At 39.3% G+C, this 24,540-nt stretch overlaps 1 protein-coding gene across 1 annotated transcript in view; it reads right to left on the reverse strand.

Annotated features, from left to right (window-relative positions):
* Positions 1-24,540, reverse strand: part of csmd1a (CUB and Sushi multiple domains 1a) — a 297,982-nt gene that overhangs the window by 87,211 nt on the left and 186,231 nt on the right. Inside the window, exons 25-32 of the mRNA XM_073463855.1 lie at positions 21,650-21,806; positions 18,723-18,914; positions 14,097-14,223; positions 13,222-13,433; positions 10,374-10,565; positions 8,145-8,283; positions 3,430-3,617; positions 557-751 (exon numbers count right to left, since the gene is read on the reverse strand). Coding sequence (XP_073319956.1) covers positions 557-751; positions 3,430-3,617; positions 8,145-8,283; positions 10,374-10,565; positions 13,222-13,433; positions 14,097-14,223; positions 18,723-18,914; positions 21,650-21,806 — 1,402 coding nt within the window. The remainder of the gene's footprint in view (positions 1-556; positions 752-3,429; positions 3,618-8,144; positions 8,284-10,373; positions 10,566-13,221; positions 13,434-14,096; positions 14,224-18,722; positions 18,915-21,649; positions 21,807-24,540) is intronic.

A 24,540-nucleotide genomic window follows, 5' to 3' on the forward strand; every position in this document is an offset into this window, starting at 1 on the left:
GCACACACACACACACACACACGCACACACACACAGATCATCATCATACCAATCATAAATCAGTCGTCATTATTTTGCAGTGCTACCTAAATTAAGTACCATGGTAGTCACAAGTGTTGGGTGGGACTGTTAAATTTGTTTTTGAGGCATTTCCACCATGATTAAATAACTGACTGGCAACATGGGAAGAGAATGAGGGAGATGACATGCAACAGAGGTCCTCAGCCATAATCAAACCGAATAAATGTTCTGCACCTTAACATTTGGTGACCAGGCTACCTGTAAATATTCAGTTTAGACAGCAATACTACATACTTGTATACCACAGTATAGACTCTGGGTGCTGCGCCTTTTCTCTGGCTGCTGCAGATGCTTGTTTCCTCATTGGGAACAATTGAAAAAACGCTGGTCCTAGATGTGGACACGGGCCCGAAGTGTATGTGCAAGCAGGTTCTTTTTTTACTAATAGTTAAACATACACAGGTTTTACCCCACATGATCATTCCACCATGTGCATGCTCCTGTAAGCATGCAATTCTTTGTGTGTCTCTCCTACCTTTACAAGATGGCAGAGCCTTGTCCCACACCGGTTTCCCATCATTCCCCATGACACAGGTGATGGTTTCCCCGCCCACTGTTGTGTAGCCATGGTGGCAGTTGTAGGAGACCTGAGATCCCAGTTTATAGTCATAACCCGTCCGACTGGCGTTCATAATGTTGCCAGGGTCAAAACAGGCCTCTCTTGGTTTTTCTGTGGAAAATTGAGAGAAAGAAATCTGGTAAGTACATCCCATATCAGCACTAGGAACATGGTGCAGGAAAAGGCACTGTAATGATTTGGTGTTGATGTGTAATTTTCACAAAAAACTTGAATAAATAATAGTAATAATAAATAGTTTTAACTGACAGTTACAGATGTAGATTTCTAAAATATGCCTAAATCCTTTATACAGCCCGAGAAAGCTGATTTTGGATTTCATTAGAGGGCTAAACTATTTTGGTGGCGATTTTGGGCTAAATTTAGTGGACTGGCTGCTTTTGGTTGACTCTAGTATGCTGTAGGCCACACTAAATATCCATTCTTAACTCCTAATGGAGTTTCCCCTCATGGGAGAGGAAGGACCAAATAAGGGTATAAGAGGAGTCAAGAGAAAGAAGATGACACAAATAAAGAGTAAAAGATGAAAAGTCGACCATGGTCAAAAACTCTTTATGACTTGGCACTGGGCCAGCTTGTTTGCTCTACTGTGATCGCCCAATAACAATGAGATATTGCGCTTGACAGAGGGAAACCGACAGACAGAGAGAGAGAAAGAGAGAGAGAGAGAAAGGTGGAGGGCAAGATGGAAGTGAAACAGGGAGATGATTAAGGTTGTATTTTAATTAGAGAGATGGCAGATGAAAGGTAGTGAATTAATGACAAAAGTACAGAGGTGTGAGGCAGCATGAGGAGACAGACAACAGAGAAGGAGATAATCTTTTTTTAATTAGAGATAAATGGAGTGAGAGAAATAAGAGAAAAAAAGAGTTTATAAAACTTGACAGAGCAGATCTGGTCTCTAGTCAGTCGAAGAACTAATCATCAGTTCCACATTGAGTCTAGCTGTTAATCACCCCCAGTCAAGCAACATCTGTAAAACCAGGATGAGTCACAATCTGTGGAAGTAAACAACTCATGGAGCAGCATGCCCCTTCAACTGAAAAACACTGATGTACAGTAAGGGTGAAATTAATAAAGATGGCAGCTTAAAATATTATCTAATCTGCACAAGAAACTCCTGCATCAACATTCTAATCATACTTCACACACAGATTTTCGCGACAATGATTGTTTTTGTATTTGTCACGTACAGAACGCCCACTCCATGTATTTATCAAATAGTTGGGCCAGATTTACTAAGACAACTTTCAATGAGTTTGTCGTGTCATGATTGGGACTTTTGGTGTGGCTGTTTTGTGTGTGTCTGTGCTTTTCTGCTTTTTTCTGCTTCCCACTCACATCAGCACCAAAAAATACCCTGGTCTTCTCTCTACTCGTTGCCAGATTATTTCATCTCTCTGATGTGGTACATGGCCTCTTTGATTGTGCTTTCTACAGTGAAACTCTTCTCTTGCGCTATATTGTTTGTTACCTCGTTAACGTTGTCTCTTCTCGACCTCTCCAGTGATTGACTAGCTACCAGCTTCCAGCCTCCTGGCTACCTTACCACTCAACCTCCAGTACCTCTGCAACCTGCCTGCACTCAGCTGTGGATCCTCGGTGTTGTATCCTCCTGAGCCTCCACCTCTACCTCAGCCAACGCCACTGTAAGTCTCCACCACCACACCTACTGAGCCACCAGCGTTACCACCTGCCTGGGCCTGAGCTTCACTACACCAGCCGAGCCACCTGCTGTGCCGTCTTCCTGTGGCCGAGCCAGAGCCTCTTCCACTACCTGTCAACTTTGCATTTACAATAAATTCCTTTAACCATCTCCCTGTCTTGGTGTCTGCTTTTGGGTCCAACTAAATTATCTGGTTCAAACCATGACATATAGCTCCAATCTGTTTGTTGAGCAACTGCTTTACTAAGTCAGTAGCTCAAAGTCAAAACATTAATTAGGCCATCTGAGAAAATCTTCAAATCAGCAAGTCTGCAGGTCCTTAAAAATGTCTTAAATTTAATTTTATAAATGTCAAGCCTTAAAAGTCATTAAATTGGCTTAATTTGTGAGGTCTTAATTGCCATAATCACTTACCCTAATTAAATTTATCCATCCTTTAATTTCATTTATCAAAATGTGTCAAGCTCCTGTGTGAAAGTCTGCATTTTAGATCATACAAATCTTTAAACCTACCACTGAACCTTATACTGTGTTTTTAGATTAAACTTGCACCTACCTTATGACAAAATGTAGATTAATCCTACTCACACTAACAGCCATATTCCTATGTAAAACCAACCTCTGCACAGGACCACATATGTACTACAGGATTTCATACTTACCTTCATGCTTGAACAAGAAAATAGAGAATTTCCCAAACCAGTCTTCTTTTGGTTAAAAATTGAAATTGAAAAGGTCTTAAAAAGCATGAAATTTAAGTGACTGATACCTGTGTTCACCCTGTGATTCAGAATCAGAATTCCTTTATTAGTCCCGCAAACGGGGAAATGTGTGCATCACAGCAGCCAAAGGACAGTTCAATATAACAATAAACAATAATAATAGTAAAAAATAAACAATATAATAAAAAGGTAAGAAATAGAAATAAACTGCTTGAATTGCTTCTATTAACATGTCTCATCCTATTATTTGCTAGTCCTATAAATGCTGATGATGTTTTAAAACATTAGGTCATTATCTAAGAAGTATTCCACCTAAAGTGTGACCTTGCAAGAAAATTTACAAGGACATTATATCAAGGAAAACTTTTTTCCGAAATAATTACCTCTGAATTCGATGGCGAACCCAGACATGCCCAGTGAGGCATCAGATCTGAATGCCAGGAAGAGACTGTTACCACTGCTCTCTATTCGCTCTGGGGCCTGGTTGCCTTGGAGACTTGATAGTAATGGCCCGTTAGAGTCTTCACCCTCGTAGATATGCAGGAAGTCGTAACTTGGCTCCATGTTGAAACTGGGGTAAAAAAAAAAAACAAAAGAGAGAAACTTGGGTTCAACAATACAGTGAGATTGATTGCCAGTTCATTTGTGTGTGCTGTTGTTCAAATTTTCAAACAATTAATCCAATGATGTGTGTTAAATCCAAATACTTTATTTAATGAATGCCAATTAGTTTGTGCTATGCTGTATTTCTCTTTTAATCATCTGCTAATCTTCTTACTTTCACTTTGAGGTGTCTGACATGTTTTCTGGATGTGTTTACTGCATTCATAATGAAAACTTTTAAGTGCTGTTTTCTTTTTCCTCTTGAATCTAAGATGGCAATATAAAACACTGTAAGTACATTAATATTTCAGAAAAATCATCCTGTTGTCGCATTCTGAAGGGGCATGTCACAATCTGTTTTGATCTTTATATCCTCAGTTTGCCAGAGTATGTTTGTGCGTAAGCCTAACACAAATATGTGCCCTGAATTCTTGAACCCGCAGCCTGAACCTGTTTTCATTTTGGCAGCTTCTTTTCATCTCTCTACACATATGTGAAGATACCTGGCCCTCATGAGGGTAATGGTATAAGAACACATGCACACACACTCACACACCCTGTCTCAGTGTTTGCCCTGACAGTGGTTGTCACACAGAGAAACTTTTAAATTTGTTTCACCTACATTGTTTTCTGAGTGTGTATGTGCATATTAGCTCTGTCTATCACCTGGTTAAACCATCCTGTTCAATTTTTTGGATAGAAGTCACAGGACTCAACTGTGTGTTAGTGTGCATCTGTATGTGTCCTGTCACAGCTATAAAAAGAGATAGACACCATAGGCTTGCATATTGAGCTACAGGGCCGTTAAAGAGCAACATTTATTTCTCTGAATTGTTATCATATCAGTTTTCTATAGGCATGTAGGCCAGGACATGTCCTCATGCAACAAGGACAGAAGGACATGAGGTAATACACAGTTCTGCAAAGAGCAATTCAAACAACATTTCATGAGTTAGGAAATGCATTTCCCAAGTTGTTAGGCCTTTAAGATAACCACAATTCATTTTGGTGAAAATGGAAAAAAAAGAAAAAAGGTTTGAGGATCTTAATATAGAAAAAAAATGTTCAATTGTTATCTAAATCCAGAGATGCTGGCATACTAACAGCACTCTTCTCTCATATGTGCTCTAAATTTTTTATCCCTTCCCTTTACTCTGAGACACAAAAAGACAATCTTGAAATCCTGAGTTTGGGTTAAAGGGGTGTTAGTCACATTAGGCTGACAACCAAATTTATGATTGTTGAACTTATGTGAACCTTATGTCATCATTACCCAAGTCAAAATAAGTGTGAAGAATGCTCAAGTTTAAGCCCTGTGTTTATATCTGTTGCAGAATGGGCTTAACTGCACATAAGCCCCTTTTGCACTGACAAAGCATTAAAATGATCCGTGCTAATACCTTTTGCATTAGTGATACAGTCTGGGTCTGAATGCTAAAGCTACTAAATGTCATAAAAAGAACATAAAGATCTCACTGAGCAGAAATGGGGCAGCATCATAACCTCTCATGACTGAACAAGAGTAACACAATGGTCTGATAAGAGTTCCGACTTGGATGCAAACTAAGAGCAATCATGGGAAGCTACATCTTTGTTTGGTAAGTATTGCATTGAACATTTTAAAATATATAGCCGCAAGCAGTCAATACTCTCATTATGAGAAGAATACAGCTTTACCGCTGAATATGAATATGGTCAGTAGACAGTACATTTATAGATAGATGGATTATATGATACCACAGAATGAGTTTTAAATTCACTGAAGAAACAAGAATTGTACATTGGTTTGATCAAAAGAGTCATTAGTAGTTGGGTCAACAGCAGTCTATTTCAGCTGTGATTACTAGATCAAAATTAGATAAATAATGACAAAGAAGTTACACAACATACAGAAAACAACCACAATCAATACAACTTAAATAAGTGAAATACACAACATTATTGTAGGATCGCTATGAGTATGAAAAACATCACATGTAAGCAAATGAAAATGTACGTAAACACTTAAGACTCTAGCAATAAAGAATAAATAAAAAATAAATCAAAAGTAAAATAAAAACTGTCTCACTGTTACAACAGAGGGGAATTAGCTTTCCAGCTGAAAAACATGAAACCAAAATTGGGTCATTTCTTCTCCTTTGGCAATCTGGAGAAAGTCCGCTCTGCTTTTATCTCATTTGCTACATTTGAGACTCCAATCTTCACTTTTGCTTCAGTCATAAGCCTCTAGCCACTGTGACTTGTAAAATATTCACCACTGAGGCACAATCGGGACTTGAAATGCAAATAAACACTGCCCCATTACCAAAAAACAAAACATGGAAATGGTCAGAAAATCCCTTTCATTTACTCATGAATTTCTCTTTCTATATCAAAGCAAGAATAGTCTATCTGCCGATGTACATTGTTCAGAAACTTCCTGAACAAATATATTTATCTGCAAGGATGCATTGGAAGTCACTCATAACTTCGAGCTGATTAAATAAACTGAAAAATATGGCTGATTGAAAGTCTGACATTCAAGAAAAATTTCAATTTGAAGCTACAGCTTTTAAAGATCATCTCAACACAAACAAAACATCCAGCTATTTTGGCTATGTTAGAACTGGATTTTACTGTAGTGTTTTAGGCTGATGTAATGTCTATTAGAGGGATGCTTTACGCAGTGAAAAGGGTTTATTAGTTACCTTAATGATCATTCACTGTCTGCTAATTAACATCGGACTGATCTGGGTCTGATCCCTGACTTTTTTTTTTACCCTGTGTGGGGCCACAGTGAGTTACGCCAAGTCTACACTTAAAAATAAACTTTAACTAAACTCATGAACAAAGTCCATGGAGGGTGATGCATTTTTAAGTTCGAGCCAGAAGAAAAACATATTTCAGAAAATGCTTTGGGCCCCTGTCCAGCTGTTAAATCTTTAAGTTTGTAATTTTTAATGTTTTCTCAGGTGTTTGGATAAACAAATTAAAAATTAATATCATCAGTGAGACCATTGCTCTGCCCTGATGTGTCTGTCGCAGGCACATTACTTCAATGTTCAAGAAAAACACACATTGTGGTGTTATTCACGATCTGTTCAGAACACTGCTTCTAACAAAACCTAAATATCGATCACACTGTCATTCCCAAAACATTAACCAACACAAAACACGTGTCAGTAAATTTGTATTTCCTCAGAGAGAAAAATTCACATCCTCAATCAGCATATTTCACTTCCTGACATGGTAGCTCTATTGTTTCTTAAAACATACAGTAGCCTACTTCTATTATGGCAACATTATGTTGTTTACACATTGTTTTTTTTAAAGCTTGAGTTTCTCATGAAGCTACCAGTTTACTTTGATTTATGTTTAGTCACCTCATGTAGCAGGTAAGTCCTCCACCAACATGAGCAGCCTTTTATGCAGCAAATACAGGAGAAAAGTCCTTACTAAAATCTTTGCTGAGAAAATTTGCAGTCTTATTTAGAAAAAAAAACAAAACTTTAATCCATCCTTGAAAAAAAATGAAAATGTCAGAAAATACCAGCTGAGAGGCAGTGTTGCCTCCACAGGCAAAAACAAACGCCATACCTGATCAACCTTTAGAATACTTGTGTCAAAGGTAGTATATACAAGTGGTCCTGTACACATAGACCCCATTTACACTTAGTAGTATGTGATCTGTATCAGGTCACAGTTTCCAGATGAGGAAAAACACGTTAACGTAAGGTGAAAATGTGTTGTGACTGGAATATGATCACACCTGGTAGTCTGGCTGGTAACATGCTGGGATAGTAAGTCGGTGCAAATGCAATGAGTACAACATGCTGTCATCAAGATATTTGTTTTTAGCTAACGTAAAACACAACTAGTTGTTCAAATTTAGAGTGAGGCTGAAAGAGTCATGCCTTGAAATACTGACATCTATTCTGTCTTGAAAGTGCCCAAAGATACATTGTTCAACAGAAGGCTGAGAAAAATGAAAGTAATATGGGTGGTAAAAACATAACATACAGTGAGAAATAACAGTGTGTACAACGGTGTGCATTGCACTCATCCTTGCTGCTGATCTGCTGTTAACAAAGCATATAATCTATGTAGTCACAGAGTACCCTTTAAGCTAGTGCAGTAAAATGTTGAGAAAAAAACTTTTTTCTTTTTTTATAAGAAAGAAATAATGTAATGAATGACATTTGCCGATTTTACAAGAAACAAAAAAAATGTCGTAGACAGTGTTTAACAAAGCTTATAATGTTACCCCTAACTCACTAACTTCAAAAACTACATGAATTTTTAAGGGACTGTGCGGCTGATTTGCTGCCACCTCAAAGCACAGAGATTCGACCTTAATGAGGATAAGAATAATGCGTTAAAAATTACAGGTGTGAACACAAAAGTAAGTTCGGGTTGTTTATTATCCGAATACCATATCCTGATACAGTGCCTATTATAGTACCAGGTGTAAATGGGGTGATGGACAAAAGCAATATTGTAAATTTAGGTGGCTTACCTTTTGAAGATAAGAGCAATGACAAAGTCAGGATTCACTCTGATCCTCCAATCACACTCTTTCCCTGGGGGGTAAGGCTGGGGGTAGTTAGGAGACAGAATTACTCCAGAAGGCCCACTGACGTTACCCCCACATGTCGCTGGAGACGGACAGAGAGAGGGAGAGAGAAAGGGAGAAAGATGATTACACAGCATTGTGCATGGGGTAATTTTGGAAAGAGAATCACCCCTGATTGACCACTCATATTACCCCCGCAGGTAGGCAGAGCGAAATTGAGTTAGTTAGTGATGGGAAGTATGGCAGAGGTTGGTTAATAGAGACAGAATTACCCCTGGTGGACCATTGATATTGCTCTTTCACCCTCTGCACATGTAGCTGGAGAGGGTGAAAAGAGCAAAAGAGAGATAGAGAGAGACTGCGAGATTTAGTTACAGAGTGTAAGTCTGGGGGCAGTTAGCGGAGAGAATCACCCCTAGCGGTCCTGTTATCCCACAACAAGCCAGAGAGCAGGAAAGAGATATTGGCAAGAGAGACAGATAGATGCATTCAAGCAGCAATTTGGTGATGTGAAGGAAGAATTTGAAACATAGAGAGGTGTCTTGGGGGTGGCAGGTGGGTGTGAACGGATTATCAACAGTGAAATAGAAGTAAACAAAGGCATTAACAGCTGCAAATCACTCACAGACAGACGCACACTCGCACGCTAGACTATTGTGTGTAATGTTGGTTTAATCTTAGGAGCTTTTGAACACCCAGGGATTCACCGCCTGAGGTGAAAGTGCAGGGGAGGGAAGCGCACGCAGGCTAAGCTAAGAGAAAACAGAGCGAGATTTAAAGCCCAACGTCTTATCTACAGTCGTGCAAAGCATGAGGTCACTGGCAAAGAGTCAGAGGTAATATCAGGAACAAAGCATAATGTGTTTCACAGGCATGGTTACAAGGCAAATTACTGGTGTCTGTGACCGCACTGGAGGACTTCCCGATAGTGCTGGCTGATAAAGAGAAGGAGACGGCAACATAAAGGGAGGCTGTGGTGTCTAACAGAAAGGCAAATGTCTGTAGCAAGTCCTGCTACTCACTTCAGGAATTTTTACCAGCCTGCTCACACTGTTTACATTGCACCTTCAGCTGTGTCTGATGTCATACCTCATCCCAGTTCTTGCATGATTGAAAATCCAGCAGCCCAGGATCATTATGGTAAGCTCTGGTAACTTTCTTCATCCATTTACCCTGACTACATTGACATCATATTTCATGTCCAAGACAAAATTAATTTACAATGAAGGTAAGTAGTTCCTCAGCAGCAGCCTACAAACAGCTGGTCACAGAAATGTTTGGACATGCTGCAGGCTTGTTTTGTACTAACATGCTGAGACTTGTAGGTTGCACGGTGAGGACACTGAAGGGCTCTTGCTTAATTACAGTTTGTACCTCCTTTTCCACTGTCTCTGCTATTTCTATATTTTCTGACCCAAGAAAGACAGCCTTCAAGGTTAGGAGTCATTTTGTTCCCTTAGTGAGTGAGTCAAGTATGTCAGGAAGAGGTGAGGAGCAAAATAAAGAAAAAAAGCACACCTGAAAGTGGCAGAGTGAAAAACAAACTGCAGTAGAATAGTGTGAATGAGGTGTGGAGTGGGAAGTGGATGCTCACTGGGCTAGAAGCAGCAGGTGGGCCTGATGGTGGTGATAATAGAGAAAAAGAGGCAACAAGCCGTGGTTTAGCAACAGTTTTTTGATGCAACCAAAATGACCTCACTGTTTTTCCACCAACTCTGAATTTAGGAGGTTTTTGGTGATCCATTTTGAATTTTCCTTTGAGCAACAGTGGCCGATGCTTATCCCAACCTAGTTTCCTCTCAGCACCCATTCAACCTCTCCTTGATCTTAAAGAGCATGCCTCCAGTATAGAAAACCATCTGATGCTCCAAGCAGCAGCAGCAGCATCATTTGGGATTAGCTCACCAGCAAGCTTCAGTTGATTTGCCTCCAGAGAAGTATGTCAGGTGTGGCACAACAACAAAGGGGCACCTAAGGGACCTGCATTGTCATTTTTGTTGTTTACTCTCTACATATCAGACTTAAGATGCAATTTTGGAGTCATTCCACCTCCAGAGGTTTTCATTCAATCCTCCATTTTTTGATGTATAGTTGGTTCATATTTCCTATTTTTTAACTGTAAAATAAAATATTCAGGTCTCCTAACTTATTAAAAGAGTAATGCACACCTACCTATACATGTTGGAGGGTCAGGCTGCCAGTAGAACCTGTTATCCATCCGTACACATGTGATGGTGTCCTGGCCTTGCAGCTGGTAGCCTGGATCACACTGGAACGTCATACTGTCACCAGGCTCCTTACTGTCCCCATATCGAGAGCCATTTACAGGGATGCCTGGATCATTGCAGGTTGTTGCTGTCGTAGCTGAAAGTGTGTGAAAAACAGACAAAGAAAGACAGATGTTGACATACTGTCAGTAGATAACTCAACAGTCATCGCTACGATACTATCAACATTGGCAGCTGCAGACAAAAAGAAAGACATATTTACTATAAAGTATATGGACAAGCAACAAAATCATTCTATTTACTAGCTGGAGATACAAGTGATAACTCATGCTCTACCTGACCAGTTAGTAACAAAATGGATCATCCATCCAATCAAATTTGGTCTGGCACTCTCTTTTGGCTTTTTAATTAGTGGCTCCCCCCTCAGGCTAAGAAGTGGTATATTCGGGATTCATGACAATCTGCCTCTGTTTGTTGGGGTTTCATACACTGCAGTGCTTTCATTGGATCAATCAGTGTTTAAAAACCAAATAAATACACGTCCAAATGCAAAATATCTTTAGATAGATTTACCACTTGGTAAAAACTAATCTACATCATCTGCCAAAGTCTGAACAAGACAGCATTTGCTGCTGCCTGAATTCTCATTATATGCTGGAATCAACAATTAGTCATGAAGCTTCAGATTCAGTGAAAATTATAGATTAGATCTTGGCCAGAGCCCTGGCCAGAATAATAGTAGAACACGAGCGCATAGAGGCCAGCCTTATGAATTACAAACCACAGTAAACATATAAATTATCTTTTGTGCAATATTCTAGCAGCATCCAGAAACACGGCCAAACACAGCATTATAACATCACATTTATTATATCTTTCCTGGACAACACAGTATTTATTCCATCAGGGACACAGATAGGGACACAAAGGGGAAGGAGAGAGGACCAAATTATTTTTGTAGTAACATCGCCCCTAAAAGTCACTCGTTCAATCATCCCCAAACATTGCTTTAAATGAATGAGTGTGGTGGTAAATAACATTACCTTTGCTTTCCTAAAACAACATGGAGGTAAACATAAGGAGTCATTACCATAATAATGGGATAACAATGCTCTGATTAGCATGTTAGTGAGCGCAAATATTTATTGTTTTGAATATGGAGAGAATGGAAAAACTAAGTGTGAGAGACAGAAAGCAGAGAATGTAAATATTTATGACTGCAAATATGCATCTCTCAAAAAAAACTTCTGACAGTTATTATGTGTGCTGAAGGTTGTGTACGTGCAGCTGTACATATCAAGTGGAGGTGTATTAGCTTGCACAGGACTTGTGCTGGTAATAAATGGCTGTGTAAAAATGAATAAGCTCTAGAAAGTTTGTGTGTGTGTGTATGTGTGTGTTTCTGGATGCTCTGATGTGAAAAAGAAGCTGTTAAGGTAAGATGGTCCCGACTGTCTGTTCTCCCGCTTCCTAACTTTTCCTACTCAGTGTGACTCTGATCGATTTTGCCAGTGGATTGCAGTGACTTGAGTGGCCAATGATTCCAAGCGGACGGTGCACAGACATTTTTAAGTACCAGTGACTCAAACAGAAAAGGCCATCTCACATTTATTGTACAGCTTGTCCTTTCTTTAAAAAAAAATGGGATGAAACAACAGCAATAGTTTGTGTTCACTGACATCTCTATGAGGAAGTTTGGTGGGAAAAAAAATATCTTTTTACGAAATTGACCTATAGAGACAATTTGAGATTTACAGTTCATCAGTTCAGAACCACTGAAATTTATGGAAACAACTTTGTTCATTAGCCTATAAAATGATTTATAGCATTTATTTTTAGCTGCAACCAGCAGCTCTATAGGACACTCTGTAGGTGGGTTGTTCTAGAAATAATTCTTCATCCTTTGACCGCCAGTTTTCTGCCCTAGGAGGCTCAATTTTGGCATGAGTGTCAAGCTTGTGGGTGTGTGTCTGTGTGCGTGTGTGTGTGTGTGTTAAGCTAAATGTTTGTGTTCATGCCAAGTGGTTAAAAGAGAGGCTGGCAGTGGAATTTTCCTTCAACAAAAAGGAATGTAACTTCTCAACAGATTCACGTAACATGACCAAACTTTTTAGAAAGACACACAGACATACCATTTTGCTATGTCTCCTTTCATAACTAATAAATCGCTAAATATTTATGAGAGGCGTCACTGAACCGAAAATCTATTCCTTCAGTGGTCCACAAAGTTGTGTCCAACCTATAGCAACCGCAACCTTCTAAATATGAGGCGTAAACATGCCATTGAGGTCAGGTGTTTGTGAAGTTGTGCGTGAATGCATGCATGAGTGGATGCCTGCGTGTGCCTGTGTCTCAAACAAAAACATGTCACAATGCTGTCAAATAACTAATTAAGCTGAGAAGAATCAGCACTTATAGTTTTGTTACTGCATCTACTGGATCTGAGCAAAACTGAGTTACAGGTTCTTCAGGATTTAGTGAGCCTGGGTCCCAGAGCGAGCTATTTAATTTCTCATTTGATTCTAGCTAAAGGTTTTTTCAGAAATCCTGTTAAATGCAGTATTATTTCCAGATTAATTATCTCATAACCAATATTAAATGAGGCTTATATAATAACTAAGAAACTATATGTGTGATGAGTCTGTTAATGAGGTAATTTACTTTCTAATTCAGCAATGAGTTTTTGCTTCATATGTGGATGTAGGGCAGACCACCCAATTCAGTGATTTAGTCGAACCAAGGGACGTTTCCCTGATCATTTGAATTGCAAGTTTAATGATAAGTCTACTTACTGGAGAATTGTATAGAAAATCCTTGCTTGCTGATGAAATAATCAGAATCAAACTGCAGTGTGAGTACGTTGAAAGTCGAGTGGATATCTTCAGGTAAGGCTGGGCCAGACCATTCTTTCAACAGGATCCCTCCATCTGATGGCCCAGATGGACCATCCCAAACTCTCAGGATATCGTGGCCGACCTCGGTGTCAAAGACAATGAAGTGGAGGCTGAAAAATGCAGAAATTACACAGGAGATCAAAGATACAATACAGACATTAACAACTCTTCTTTATAGAGCAGTTTTACCAAAAATGTTGTCAACCATAAAACTAAATGAGGCAGAGCTGACAATAGACAGATCAAACTAGTGCTTGCTCGTACACGCACACACACACACACACACACACACACACACACACACACACACACACACACACACACACACACACACACACACACACACACACACACACACACACAAGAATGTCAGCAGTACCCACAAAGTATTTAGCAACACCTTCTTGGCAGAATGAGTAATGTAATGAACTCTTCTACACAGCAGTGGCTTTGACAGTGAACATTAATCTATAATTAGTGAATATGTCATTACCCGACAGTCTTGTGAGTTTTACCTCTATAGTATGTGTAGAGCGAGGGCTGTTGTTGTGCAGGAATCATCATAAATAATGCTATTACTGCATTACCGCTCCTATTAAATGTAAGGTTGACCAGTAAGCTTGGCCACAGCAAAGTAATTCTGCGGATTCTTGTCTCATTTGTTTATGAAAAAAACTCTTTGCAAGATTTCCCACAAAAAATCCTGCGGATAACTGCAGGCCATCATCGTAATCACAGTGGCTTCAGTGTACATCCAACTGCTTCATAATTACCTGATTGTCTTGCCTGTATCTGCCTCTATAGTCCAAGTACAGTGGAGGTTGTTGTCATATGGAGCAGGATATCCTGGAGACAGAATCCGCCCAGACACTGCTCCAGTTATGTGACCTCCACACTCCGCTACAAGGACAAGAGACAAAGGGATGATCATCACTGGGAACAAAATCTTTTCTCCCCCCTATATTAACATCATTCAGAACACATACAGAACAACATTTTGATCTTAACCAAATGAACCAAACACACATAAAGGACAGTGTGATGCTACTACACATATTAATACTCACATTAAAGTGGGCAGAGCAAAAAGAGTTCAACAAAGAAAGAAGCACAGGTGGACCCATATATTTTAGAATTACAACAGATTGTAAAAGATATTGTTGGCAACTTGCAGCCCTCTCAGTCATAACATCCACTCTCAATATCATAATATTAATATCTCAATAATAAAGAGATTTGAATTGTCTTGGAGTCCCTGAAATAACTTTTTATAAGGTGACCAAATAAAGGACATATATCCTATAAAGTTACATCAATTCGCCACCATTGTCATGGAGAATCTGAATCTGTTTAATCTGATTTATACAAGGTATGCTATAATTCAGTGGATTAGTAGCTCTTGCTCTCTGTTTTAGATAATTTGTTCATCTCTTTACAGCATCTCTCTCAATTACACTCACTCATTGTCTCACAACCGAGAACTGACCAATGACCTGAATTGGACCGGGCTTATATTATATTGTCTAACTGGGTGGAATAAGGTCTCATTTTATGTAAATATTTTGTGTAAATATGTCTAACTCCAGAGTAGAAGCAAATGCATCAGATAATACACACTTCACACACACAGCTCTAAACACCTGGTACTGTACAGCATAATTGCAGCCTGAATCAGTAGCCTATGTTAAAAATGAATTCCAATAAATTACCCTAATTTTTGTGGGATTCATTCACAGATATTAGCTTGGTTAAAAAAAAAAAGAAAGAAAGAAAATAATCTTCTGTTGATAGTCCAGTTGGCTATATGACTTTTAGTTTTTTTTTAAGCATAAAAACAAATTATTTTTGGAATTAGTAATGATGACTATGTATCTGTTCTACAGACATTATAATTAAATGTTGATGGAGCACAATACTGCTGTCAGTGGTGGTGTTCTCTAAGGTCTGTATGGATGGACCACATCCATCTGTTCCACATATCCTTGGGTATATTCAGATCAGGTTTGGGTAGGTCTTCCATGGGTCCATTCCAGATTTGGTCCAGCATCTTGGATCTGTGAAGATCTCTAATTATAAATACAGCTAGATTCTTTGTATCATATTTCTTTCCAGCCCTATTAACATTTCAGTTCATCTATATAAGAGGCGGCTCCTCTGCTTTGCTGTAAATTACTCTGAGGTGTGAAGGTTGAGTTAAATGAGAATCTGTTAAGAAAGGCTTGAATCATTAAATCAACCTTGAATTATCCAAGCTCCTGCTATACAGTTTCAAGGTTGGTGAATAACTTTGATGGCTGGTTTCCCTTAAGGATGTCCCTATAGTGTTCAAGTTCAAGAAAAAAAAAGCTGTTTAATTCACAAGAGAGAACTGGCTCTTGTGTTATTTTTGTATTGTCTTTAGGGGTGGGGAACTGGGGAGACAACAGGAAGCTGGGAGCAGAATTGAACTCATCATGGTAGAACATGGTACACATGGTACCACACTGAGCCAGCAGATTGCTGCTGATTAGAAAATGGTTTGGTAAAGGGGAAGCTTCATATCTGTATGTGCATTGTATGTGCAAGTTAAGAGAGGGCGCCATTAGCACAGCTCTGCAATTTACAATACCATGACAACCTACTGCTGCTGTGTTACCCTAGGCAGAATGCACACAAATACACATTCACATGTACACAGAGGGAGTAGAAGATAATGACACAATCATACATAAGACTAGAAACATACTCGAAAATACTTATGCAGTGATACACACACATGAATGCACACACCCACGATATAACCAGTTGTTTCAGCCCCCAGTGATAAAAAACATAGGCAGGAGGCAACTACTCTGCTATGTTTTATCATGAAAAACAGGTAGAGAGGGGAAGAGACACAGATGCACAAAGAAAGAAAAAAATGTATTTAGTAAGCTGGGCCAATGACAAAAGCATTTCCCAAAGATGGAGAAAGAAAGAGAGAAAAACAGGCACACACATATAGAAAAGAAGATAGACAGGTTTACTGTGTGAATAGAGGACCAAAAAAAGGGACAAAAAGAGTCTGAGGCAGATGAACACTGTGTTTGACTCGACGTGGGATAGTAAGAGAAAGACAGTATATAAATAGCCTGAAGCAATGCCACCTCCTCATCTCAATGCTAGTACCTGCAGATATGGGACAGAGCCAGACAGACAAGGTAGGAGACAGTCGGAGAGGCAGAAAGACAAACGCCCAAACAGACAGACAAAAAAGGAGGAAGATACAAAGGTAGCTATAGAGGTAGTTAGCCCACGGCTCTGCCAGCAAGTATTCTCCTGGTTGCTGGCTTACCTGAAATAAGGCAGCGACAGAGCAGCTACAAATTAATGACTGACTGCAGAGGTACACAGGGACACACTCACACCAGCTAAAAAAACGCATACTCATTCACATTCATACCCACAAATACATTCACTGTGCACACCTATGAGCGCACACTCTTTTTAGTTGCCATTAGCAACCACATCAGGCCACCTCAGAGAGCTCAGGTGTGCTGGCAGGTTAGAAAGACACAGGTTTGGCCCCGCAGTGGGAAATTCCAAATGAACATGTGCCAAGTGCCCACATCTACCCAACAAGGTAGAAATACTTACAGGAGAAGAGCTTTAATTAGTAAAATATGCAAAGCCACAAAATATTTATGGATAAGCAGGAATTATGGACTTTAAAAATGGCAAATTTGTTTCAGGGATTCCAAACCTAAGAACAATACAAACAAATAAACGTTGAGTTTACGCTTCACTGGTGGTTGCTGAATGACAATAAGGAATAGGAATGGTCAGCTGTACATGCTGCACCGTAGTTAAAACACAAAGCAACTTTCACAGGTCCATAAGCAAAAGAAAGGAAAAAAAAATCAACCATGTCAAAGCACCTGAATCGTTTGGCACACTCCTCTCCAACCTAATTAAGAGCTGCCAAGTGCCAACTAAGGCTAAATCTGCCCTCTGGCAGCTTTTCCACCCTAAAAACCTGAGAATTATTAAAATATATTCTCGATATGCCAAGTCAGAAACCTTTATTTTTGTCATTTTCACTGTCTGAAAAATAAAGCCTAATATTGTGAGAGTGCACAGCAGCAGTCACATAGATGGCTGATTATTACATTGTGCTTGAGGCAGTTCTCATCATTTTCTCAATGTCTTGCTCTTTCAACTAAAATTTCAGATGACTTTCAAACAACGTTAGAGTTGTTTTTCTGTTCTTTTTTTTCCTTTTATGTTTCCTTTTCCTCCCTTGTTTGCATGACATATGCATTCGAAACAAGCTGTCCTTACTAAGTCACTAAAAATCACAGCATTTTGTTGTTTTAACCAGCTGTATGCATGATTGGCATTTAATACCTTTACAATTAAAATAAATTGTTACTTTTGTTGTCACACTCTCTCTTTAAACCTGAGTCAAAAATAAGCTAAACTCTGACTCCTATTCCCAGAATAATCCTTATCATAATAAGTCATCCTATCACAGTTAGTCAGGGTGTACAGTTAACTGACTTTGATGAAAAAGTAAAATTTTTCCAGTGGTGGTAAAGTTGCCACGACTTTGACTAGATTGACATAAAAGCTCACAGGCAAGAGAAGTTAATTATAAAGTAAGACGGGATGCAGTCATCAATTGTGGCTTGTCACAGTAAAATGCACATGGGTGCACTTTCATTCCTGTCTCTGTTGTCCCACATCTGAAAAAATATATATTTACTCACTCAACAATTTCAGATAAATCAATATTGTTTTTACATCACCTCACTTTCTAGCATCTACAAAAAGTCTCAGATAGAATATTCTATTTATTGTGCATGCTGAGAATAGAACAGAAAGCTAAGGCTTCTGTCAGAGTCCTTGGCATAAAATACTGCGTACACCTTCAGGGTACAAGAAAGTAGTCTGTCTTACATTAAAAATGCATCAAAGTTCAACCTAGACAGTCATCCCCTTTTTGCACCTTAACCATGCCATCCTTAAAATACACAGACTCCCAGTGCACTAAAATCTCATGCCTGGTGACATCCTACGGTCCGAGCGCAGAGTCCTGTGTGCACTAGTTGATGGATCGGAAAGTGCAGTTTTTTTTACGAGCAGAGGTGTATTAGCGTGACTATGAATATTCCCATGGAGTGTTGAGTCAGTTCCCCTGCCCTCTTTTCAAAGTATGCACCTGTATTGACTCAATCACTTGTTCACTCATTCTCTCTTTTGAATCATCATGCTCTTGCTGGTGCTCAGAAACAGACACGACTTGCACGACTCTTGCCTCTCCCTGCTATATTTCTCATTGAATGGTAGGGAAAAAAAATCACCAAGAGGTTAATAATTCAGTTCTTGTAGGTCTGAATTATTGATGTGCAAAGAACCTACACATGTGTTGGCATACTAACCGATACAGGAAGGAAGTGCTTTGTCCCAGACACGTCTGTCGCCGCTGAGGCAGGTCAGTGTACTGCTGCCATGGAGGCTGTATCCAGGGTTGCAGGAGTATAAGACAAAAGTGTTGGCATAATGACCATCATCCTGGATCTTATAGCCATAACTAGGGACACCTGGCTCCTCGCAGCGTACTAGGTCAAAACCTAGAAAGAGGCACACACAGAGAAACAGACACACAGGTACACACACACATAAGGATTAGGTCTTCCTGTCCATGAAGTAAGACAATATTGCATAAATGAACAGTGTGACTCAGAGTAGTTTTGGACAAGAGAACAAAAGGTCATACTATTCTCCTTCTGAATCCCACTACTCCCTGCAGAAATTTTAAGTTTAAGTCACTGCTACTGCTGAAACCCTACGTGACAGCTGCAGAGTAAGCTCCTTGGCATTTCTACAGATTCAACTTCAACTTTAAAAAAATGTGTAGGTTTCTACTTTTTCTGAAAGATAAATTTAGATGGATTATGGATTGAAAATGTGGCTCCTGTATGAAATTGTGGGAAAACATCAAATGATAATTTCACATCCCACACAAACACAAATAAACTGTGCACTTGAATGAGCACAGTGCGAGGGATGTCTTTGTGTTTTGAAGATAACAAAGAACAGGAATGTTTCCCGCTTCTAAGACAGATGGATAAACAACACTGTCACAAACATATTCTCTGTCACTCAGGTCAGTTATGAACAAAACGTCCTCAGTCAAATCGGAAGTGTCCAGAGATGATATGTAATGGACAGTGAATCGCTCACTATCATGAAAACTGTTTTACCTATGATGTTTGGATCTGTATAGTATATGAGCCAACTTACTGAAAACATTATCAGATAAAACCTATAGGGATGCACTGAATATCTATATTGACTTATATTTACCTTGTTGACTACCAGTTAAGTGTTGCATCAATTTTGCACTGGCACATTCATTACTTACTGACTCATGACTTCCCCACCATAAGTTTCTAAGACTATGTAAGAACTAAAAACATTTTTTATCATTGAATAGGTAGTTGTATTGGGGGCTAAAAATGCTTCTGAAGCATCACTTTTCACAAGACAATCTTTTTTATGTGAAAGAAGGTTGAATTACAGGTTAATTCATAAATTTGAATGATCGGGTTTGTGATCTTTCAGAGATTGTGCAATGAAGGGCTTAATGACTACAAAAGAGTTCAGCTTTTGCTTTTTTTCATAATAAAGACCCTGGAAAAGAAGGGTGGAATAAATAATGATGAAAAAACAAAAACAAAAAAAAACGTATGAATTGGCCCAGAATTTCAAAATGCATCTATAATAAAATAATAACCTAATGTCAAAACACACGGCAGCCAATTATACTGGATTTACAGTAACATCCATGGACTAGTATAACTACAGTAATGTAGTTTAGGCTCAGGCTTCAGGCTCTTCAACAAGCAGTGAAACATTTCATGTGATAAGTGATACTTCAAAGATTCTTTCATAACAAATTAAGATTTTGACTGTAAAGACTCTGTGCGTCTTTTTGTCAGAGAGTGTCCCTAAATTATTTTATTAGACAACAGCAATTCTTATCAATTCTCTTGACTGTTGAGCGATGTAATTATATTCAACACAATGCCTGCTATTTGTTATTCTTTGACAGAATCAGGACACAAAATCAGAATGCACGCATTGTCCGATCACAGTTTACTCTTCCATACGGCCTTGTAATAAAATCTTTTACATGGCCAGCAACTTTTTAAGTGAGCTGTCTCCACAGTTGAGTGAGGTGTGTCTACAACTGTCTGTTGTCTGTCTGCATCTATCTCAGTAAAACAGCTGCATCTCACTTCCGTCAACCTTTCTCGTTAATGTCTTGAACAGATGTGTGAAGTCTTATTACTCTATTAAAATAGCCTCTAACACTGTGTAGTATTAAAGCAGTTTTATTTAGTCCCCGACCCTACTTGAGAAACCCTTGCCACCTCTCTTGCTCAGATGCTTGTCTCTCCTCTCTCCTGTTTAAACCATCGATCAATCTCTCTTATCTATCCATCAGCTCATCCATTGTAGCAGAACTTTGCAAAAGGTGTCACCTTCTCCAGTTTAATGACTTGCAGATTAACGGCTGTCTAATGGTTTAACTGACATACAGAGCATCCGTCTAGCATCCATATGCCATCTACCTTCATCCGCTTGTCCCTCCGTCCAGTCGCTCTTCCAGTCCAGATGTGTCACTCTCTCACCTTATTTTAATGACTTGCAGATAAATGCTCCGCTAATAGCCTCTTTGACTTACACAACAGCTGGTCTCGCCTTCTAAACAGACTCTCTTTAAAGCCTTTAAGATGTGTGTGTGAGAGAGAGTCAGAGAAAGAGAGAGAGAGGGTGTGCAAGTATGTGTGTTTCAAGCATTCATATGCTTATTTCCTTTTTCTGTATGCTTAGTATATTGGCTCAGGACTCCACCTTTGAATTTGCTCAGAGAACTGATTGTTGATCTCTTTTCAGCTGTCAGAAGATTAAAAAAGAAAAAAGCTTGGTAATTTGCTGACGGTGAAAGACTAGTCTTTAGCGCATTGTAGTACATGACACCTATTTTGCTGTGGCTTGAACAAGACTCACTTGACTGAGGCAAAGGACAGATGCAGGATATATCCATGAGGGTAATCTAATATAAGCACAACCACTTGAGTTTTCAATTATAAACATCTCCTTGTAAGGATCTTTGTGAAGAGCTGCTCAAAGTTTAGAAAATTACAGTTTGTGTGTGTGTGAGTGTGAAAGAGAGAGATGCTTTCTTTCTTTGGCCATACAAGTATAAACCCTAGCTGTTATCAGTAAATACTGAGGAAAAAAAATCTGCATTGCTGTGTTTCTAAACAGTTGGTTTAGATTTTTCAATACAACTCACTTGTGTATGTGAGGCGGAAGCCCTGATCGCTTCCAGAAGCGTTGCTGTTGAACTCCAGCCACAAGCGATTGGATGTACTATTGATGATATGACCCATGATGCCATCACGTGTAAAGTTGCCAAGGAGACGGGATGAAGTGTTCTCTCCATCATACACCTGTCAATCAAAACAAAGGAACAGGACCGCAGAGCATGAATAAAAACATGAGTGAAAAGGTTTGTGTGGTTTTGTAGAAGCTTATGGGAGTGCACGTCTACCAGTTAAGGTAATGAGAATATTGCAGAGCCTGTGTTCACAGTGCACTGCTGACCTGGTCTGGTCTGGAAACATAAGATGGAAAAAAAATGTAGTCAGTCTTGAAAACCAAAACTGCAGGGTGCTGCTGCATTGCCTTTGCCTCCCCTCTGCAAGTCAGTCAGTATGCAATGATGAAAAAAAATACATCACTGTTCTTTAGGAAAAATCTACTTTGCTTGACTTTGCCTCAGCCCTGACCTTGTGAAGCATCTCAAAAGATAGAGCCTATGTAAGGTGTTACGGGGCTAATCTAAACCAGTAAAGCCTCTTTTTATATGTTAAATCATCAAGATTTGTCAGCAATTCCAGAGTATAAAGAAACAAAACTTTAAGGGGTTTCCTGGTTGGTAAATAAACCTGCTACCTTACCTAAACTGTTGTTTGCACCACTCAAAAGTGGTGAAGTGAAACATGTTCAAAATCCTACTTCGAGATTTGCAGTTTAATCCGTGTCTAGCACCTGTGGGAAGCAGCAGATTTGAATATCACTTTAATTTGTGTATTGGCTGAGGATATACTGCACTTCTCAATGAAATATAAAAAGGAGCTTAATCACATTTGAGTTTGTCTCCAGCTGTGATAAGTGTTTCAAATTTGTGTTTATATTTTTAAAAATTATGCTGCCCAAGAGGACTGATGTTAACAGAGGAAACCATAAACAAGTAACATAGTGTTTTTCCTAGAAATCACCAGTAAAAGCCAGAATTCTCAGGATGCATGTTCTCCACTGTTAAAAAGGCAAGTCAATGTGTGTGTGTGGGACTTGGTTTGAGATGCCGTCATGCATATTAGTGAAGGTAAAAATAGCAGGAGACTGTTAAAAGGATAATAACAGGGTGGATTAAATTTACACCATGAAAACATCATTTGGCGGTTTAATATTGAAGGACTTCACTTGTATTCCCTTTGTTGATCGCCTTTTTCCTCTCCTCCTCTTGATGATGTTAATATTTCAGCTTTTTGGCTCAACTCAATATTTCTTTTTGGTCTCGTTCTCATCGTTTGCACTATAATCATCTACCTGCAACTGTGCACTCACACTGGCAGCACAAACAAGAGACAAAACAGCTGGGGGTCATTTATTTCACATGAGCGTTGTGAGACAAGTAGATACGGAGGGTGGAGTAATGGCTCCCAGAGAGATCTTTGCAGCTTGGCAACACAAAGAAGTCAGGAAGAGTTTAACATATAACTACAAATAACAAATATTTAACTATTTTCCCTCTCCTGAATGCAGAGGAGTAGTAGTTGGTGAGGGGCAGTCGACTTTTGACTGCAGTTTGAAGGCGAGAATTAGGACTCAGAAGCACCTGATAGCAAATGCTATCTCATAGTTAGGATATAAATGTGAACTGCTCGTGCTTATATGTGGCAGCCTGAGACATTTCCAAAGATTGGTGGTGACAGGTCTGCAGGTGGCAGGAATACCAAAGGAAAAGGGCTAAGGGGATACACTGTTCTATCTCTACAGGCATTATCAGTCAGTGGAGACACTTCACTGTGTGAAGTAAGACCTACAGTATGTTGGAGTGTGTGGTTGCGATGGAAAGCATACATAGGAGGAAGACAAACAGACACGGCAAAGGATAGAGTGTAATTGAGCAAAAGCTTAAAAAAAAAATACAAGAGTGGTATCACAGTATCTGTAGCATTACTCCCCAAAACTTAATTTTCCTTCCGTGCTCCTCCGTCCAGTTCAATCTGTTAGTGTCCCCCAGTTTTGCATCTCGCTGCCTGTCTGTCTGTCTGTCTGTCTGTCTCTCTCTCTTTCTTTCTCTCTATCTTTCTCTCCTCCTCTCTCTGTTTCAGTAAAACTCAGTATGGTTAATGAAAAGCCCTGCGGCTCATAAATCAACATGTCACCATCTGCCACCCCTCCTCACTGTGTCTGTCTGACTCTGCCTCTTTCTCGCTTGCTCTCCTATCACCCCTATTTTCATAGAACAATTCCTGCACAACCCGACTCTGTTTCTTTCTTGCCCTTTCTCGTTTTTTTCTTCAGGGTTTTAGTACATCTGAGCAAATTCGGTCAAGCACTGTATTAGAGGGCATTCTTAGGCAAATTGAGCTTGGTTAGGCTTTTCTTTAGCCGTGCCAGGATGAAAACCTTAGCCAGTAGCAAAAGGAATTGTAATGAACTGTTTCATATGTTACAGGAGATTTTAGCCTGAAGCTTGCTGGAACAGTCAAACAAATGGTTTGTGTTCAGAGTACTCTGCTGCAGTAACAGGCATTAGCTCCATTACCGTTAGCCTGGGGAGTGGCATGCTAATTTCTAGCCTAAGTGGCACTTTGGGGCTTTCCCTTCAGTTCATTATAGTTATGCTTTCTGCTAATTCTTTGGGAAATTTATAATTAACCGACATGCCGTATATTACTTGTCACAGCCCTTAAAAATGATAATTTCTATACCATTGAAGCGTACAGATCATCACATCATGCACCTGCTATCTGTTGCATAATTACTGCTTTTTACATGACTAAATTATGCCAGCACCATTATTTCTAAAATGATGAATGCTCTGGAGGAAAATGTGTAAGAGCCGAAAACGGCTTGATTTTACAGTTTTGTCTAGATAATGAGAGTAAAGGT

Source organism: Pagrus major, chromosome 4, assembly GCF_040436345.1.
Source record: "Pagrus major chromosome 4, Pma_NU_1.0".
Lineage (NCBI taxonomy): Eukaryota > Metazoa > Chordata > Actinopteri > Spariformes > Sparidae > Pagrus > Pagrus major.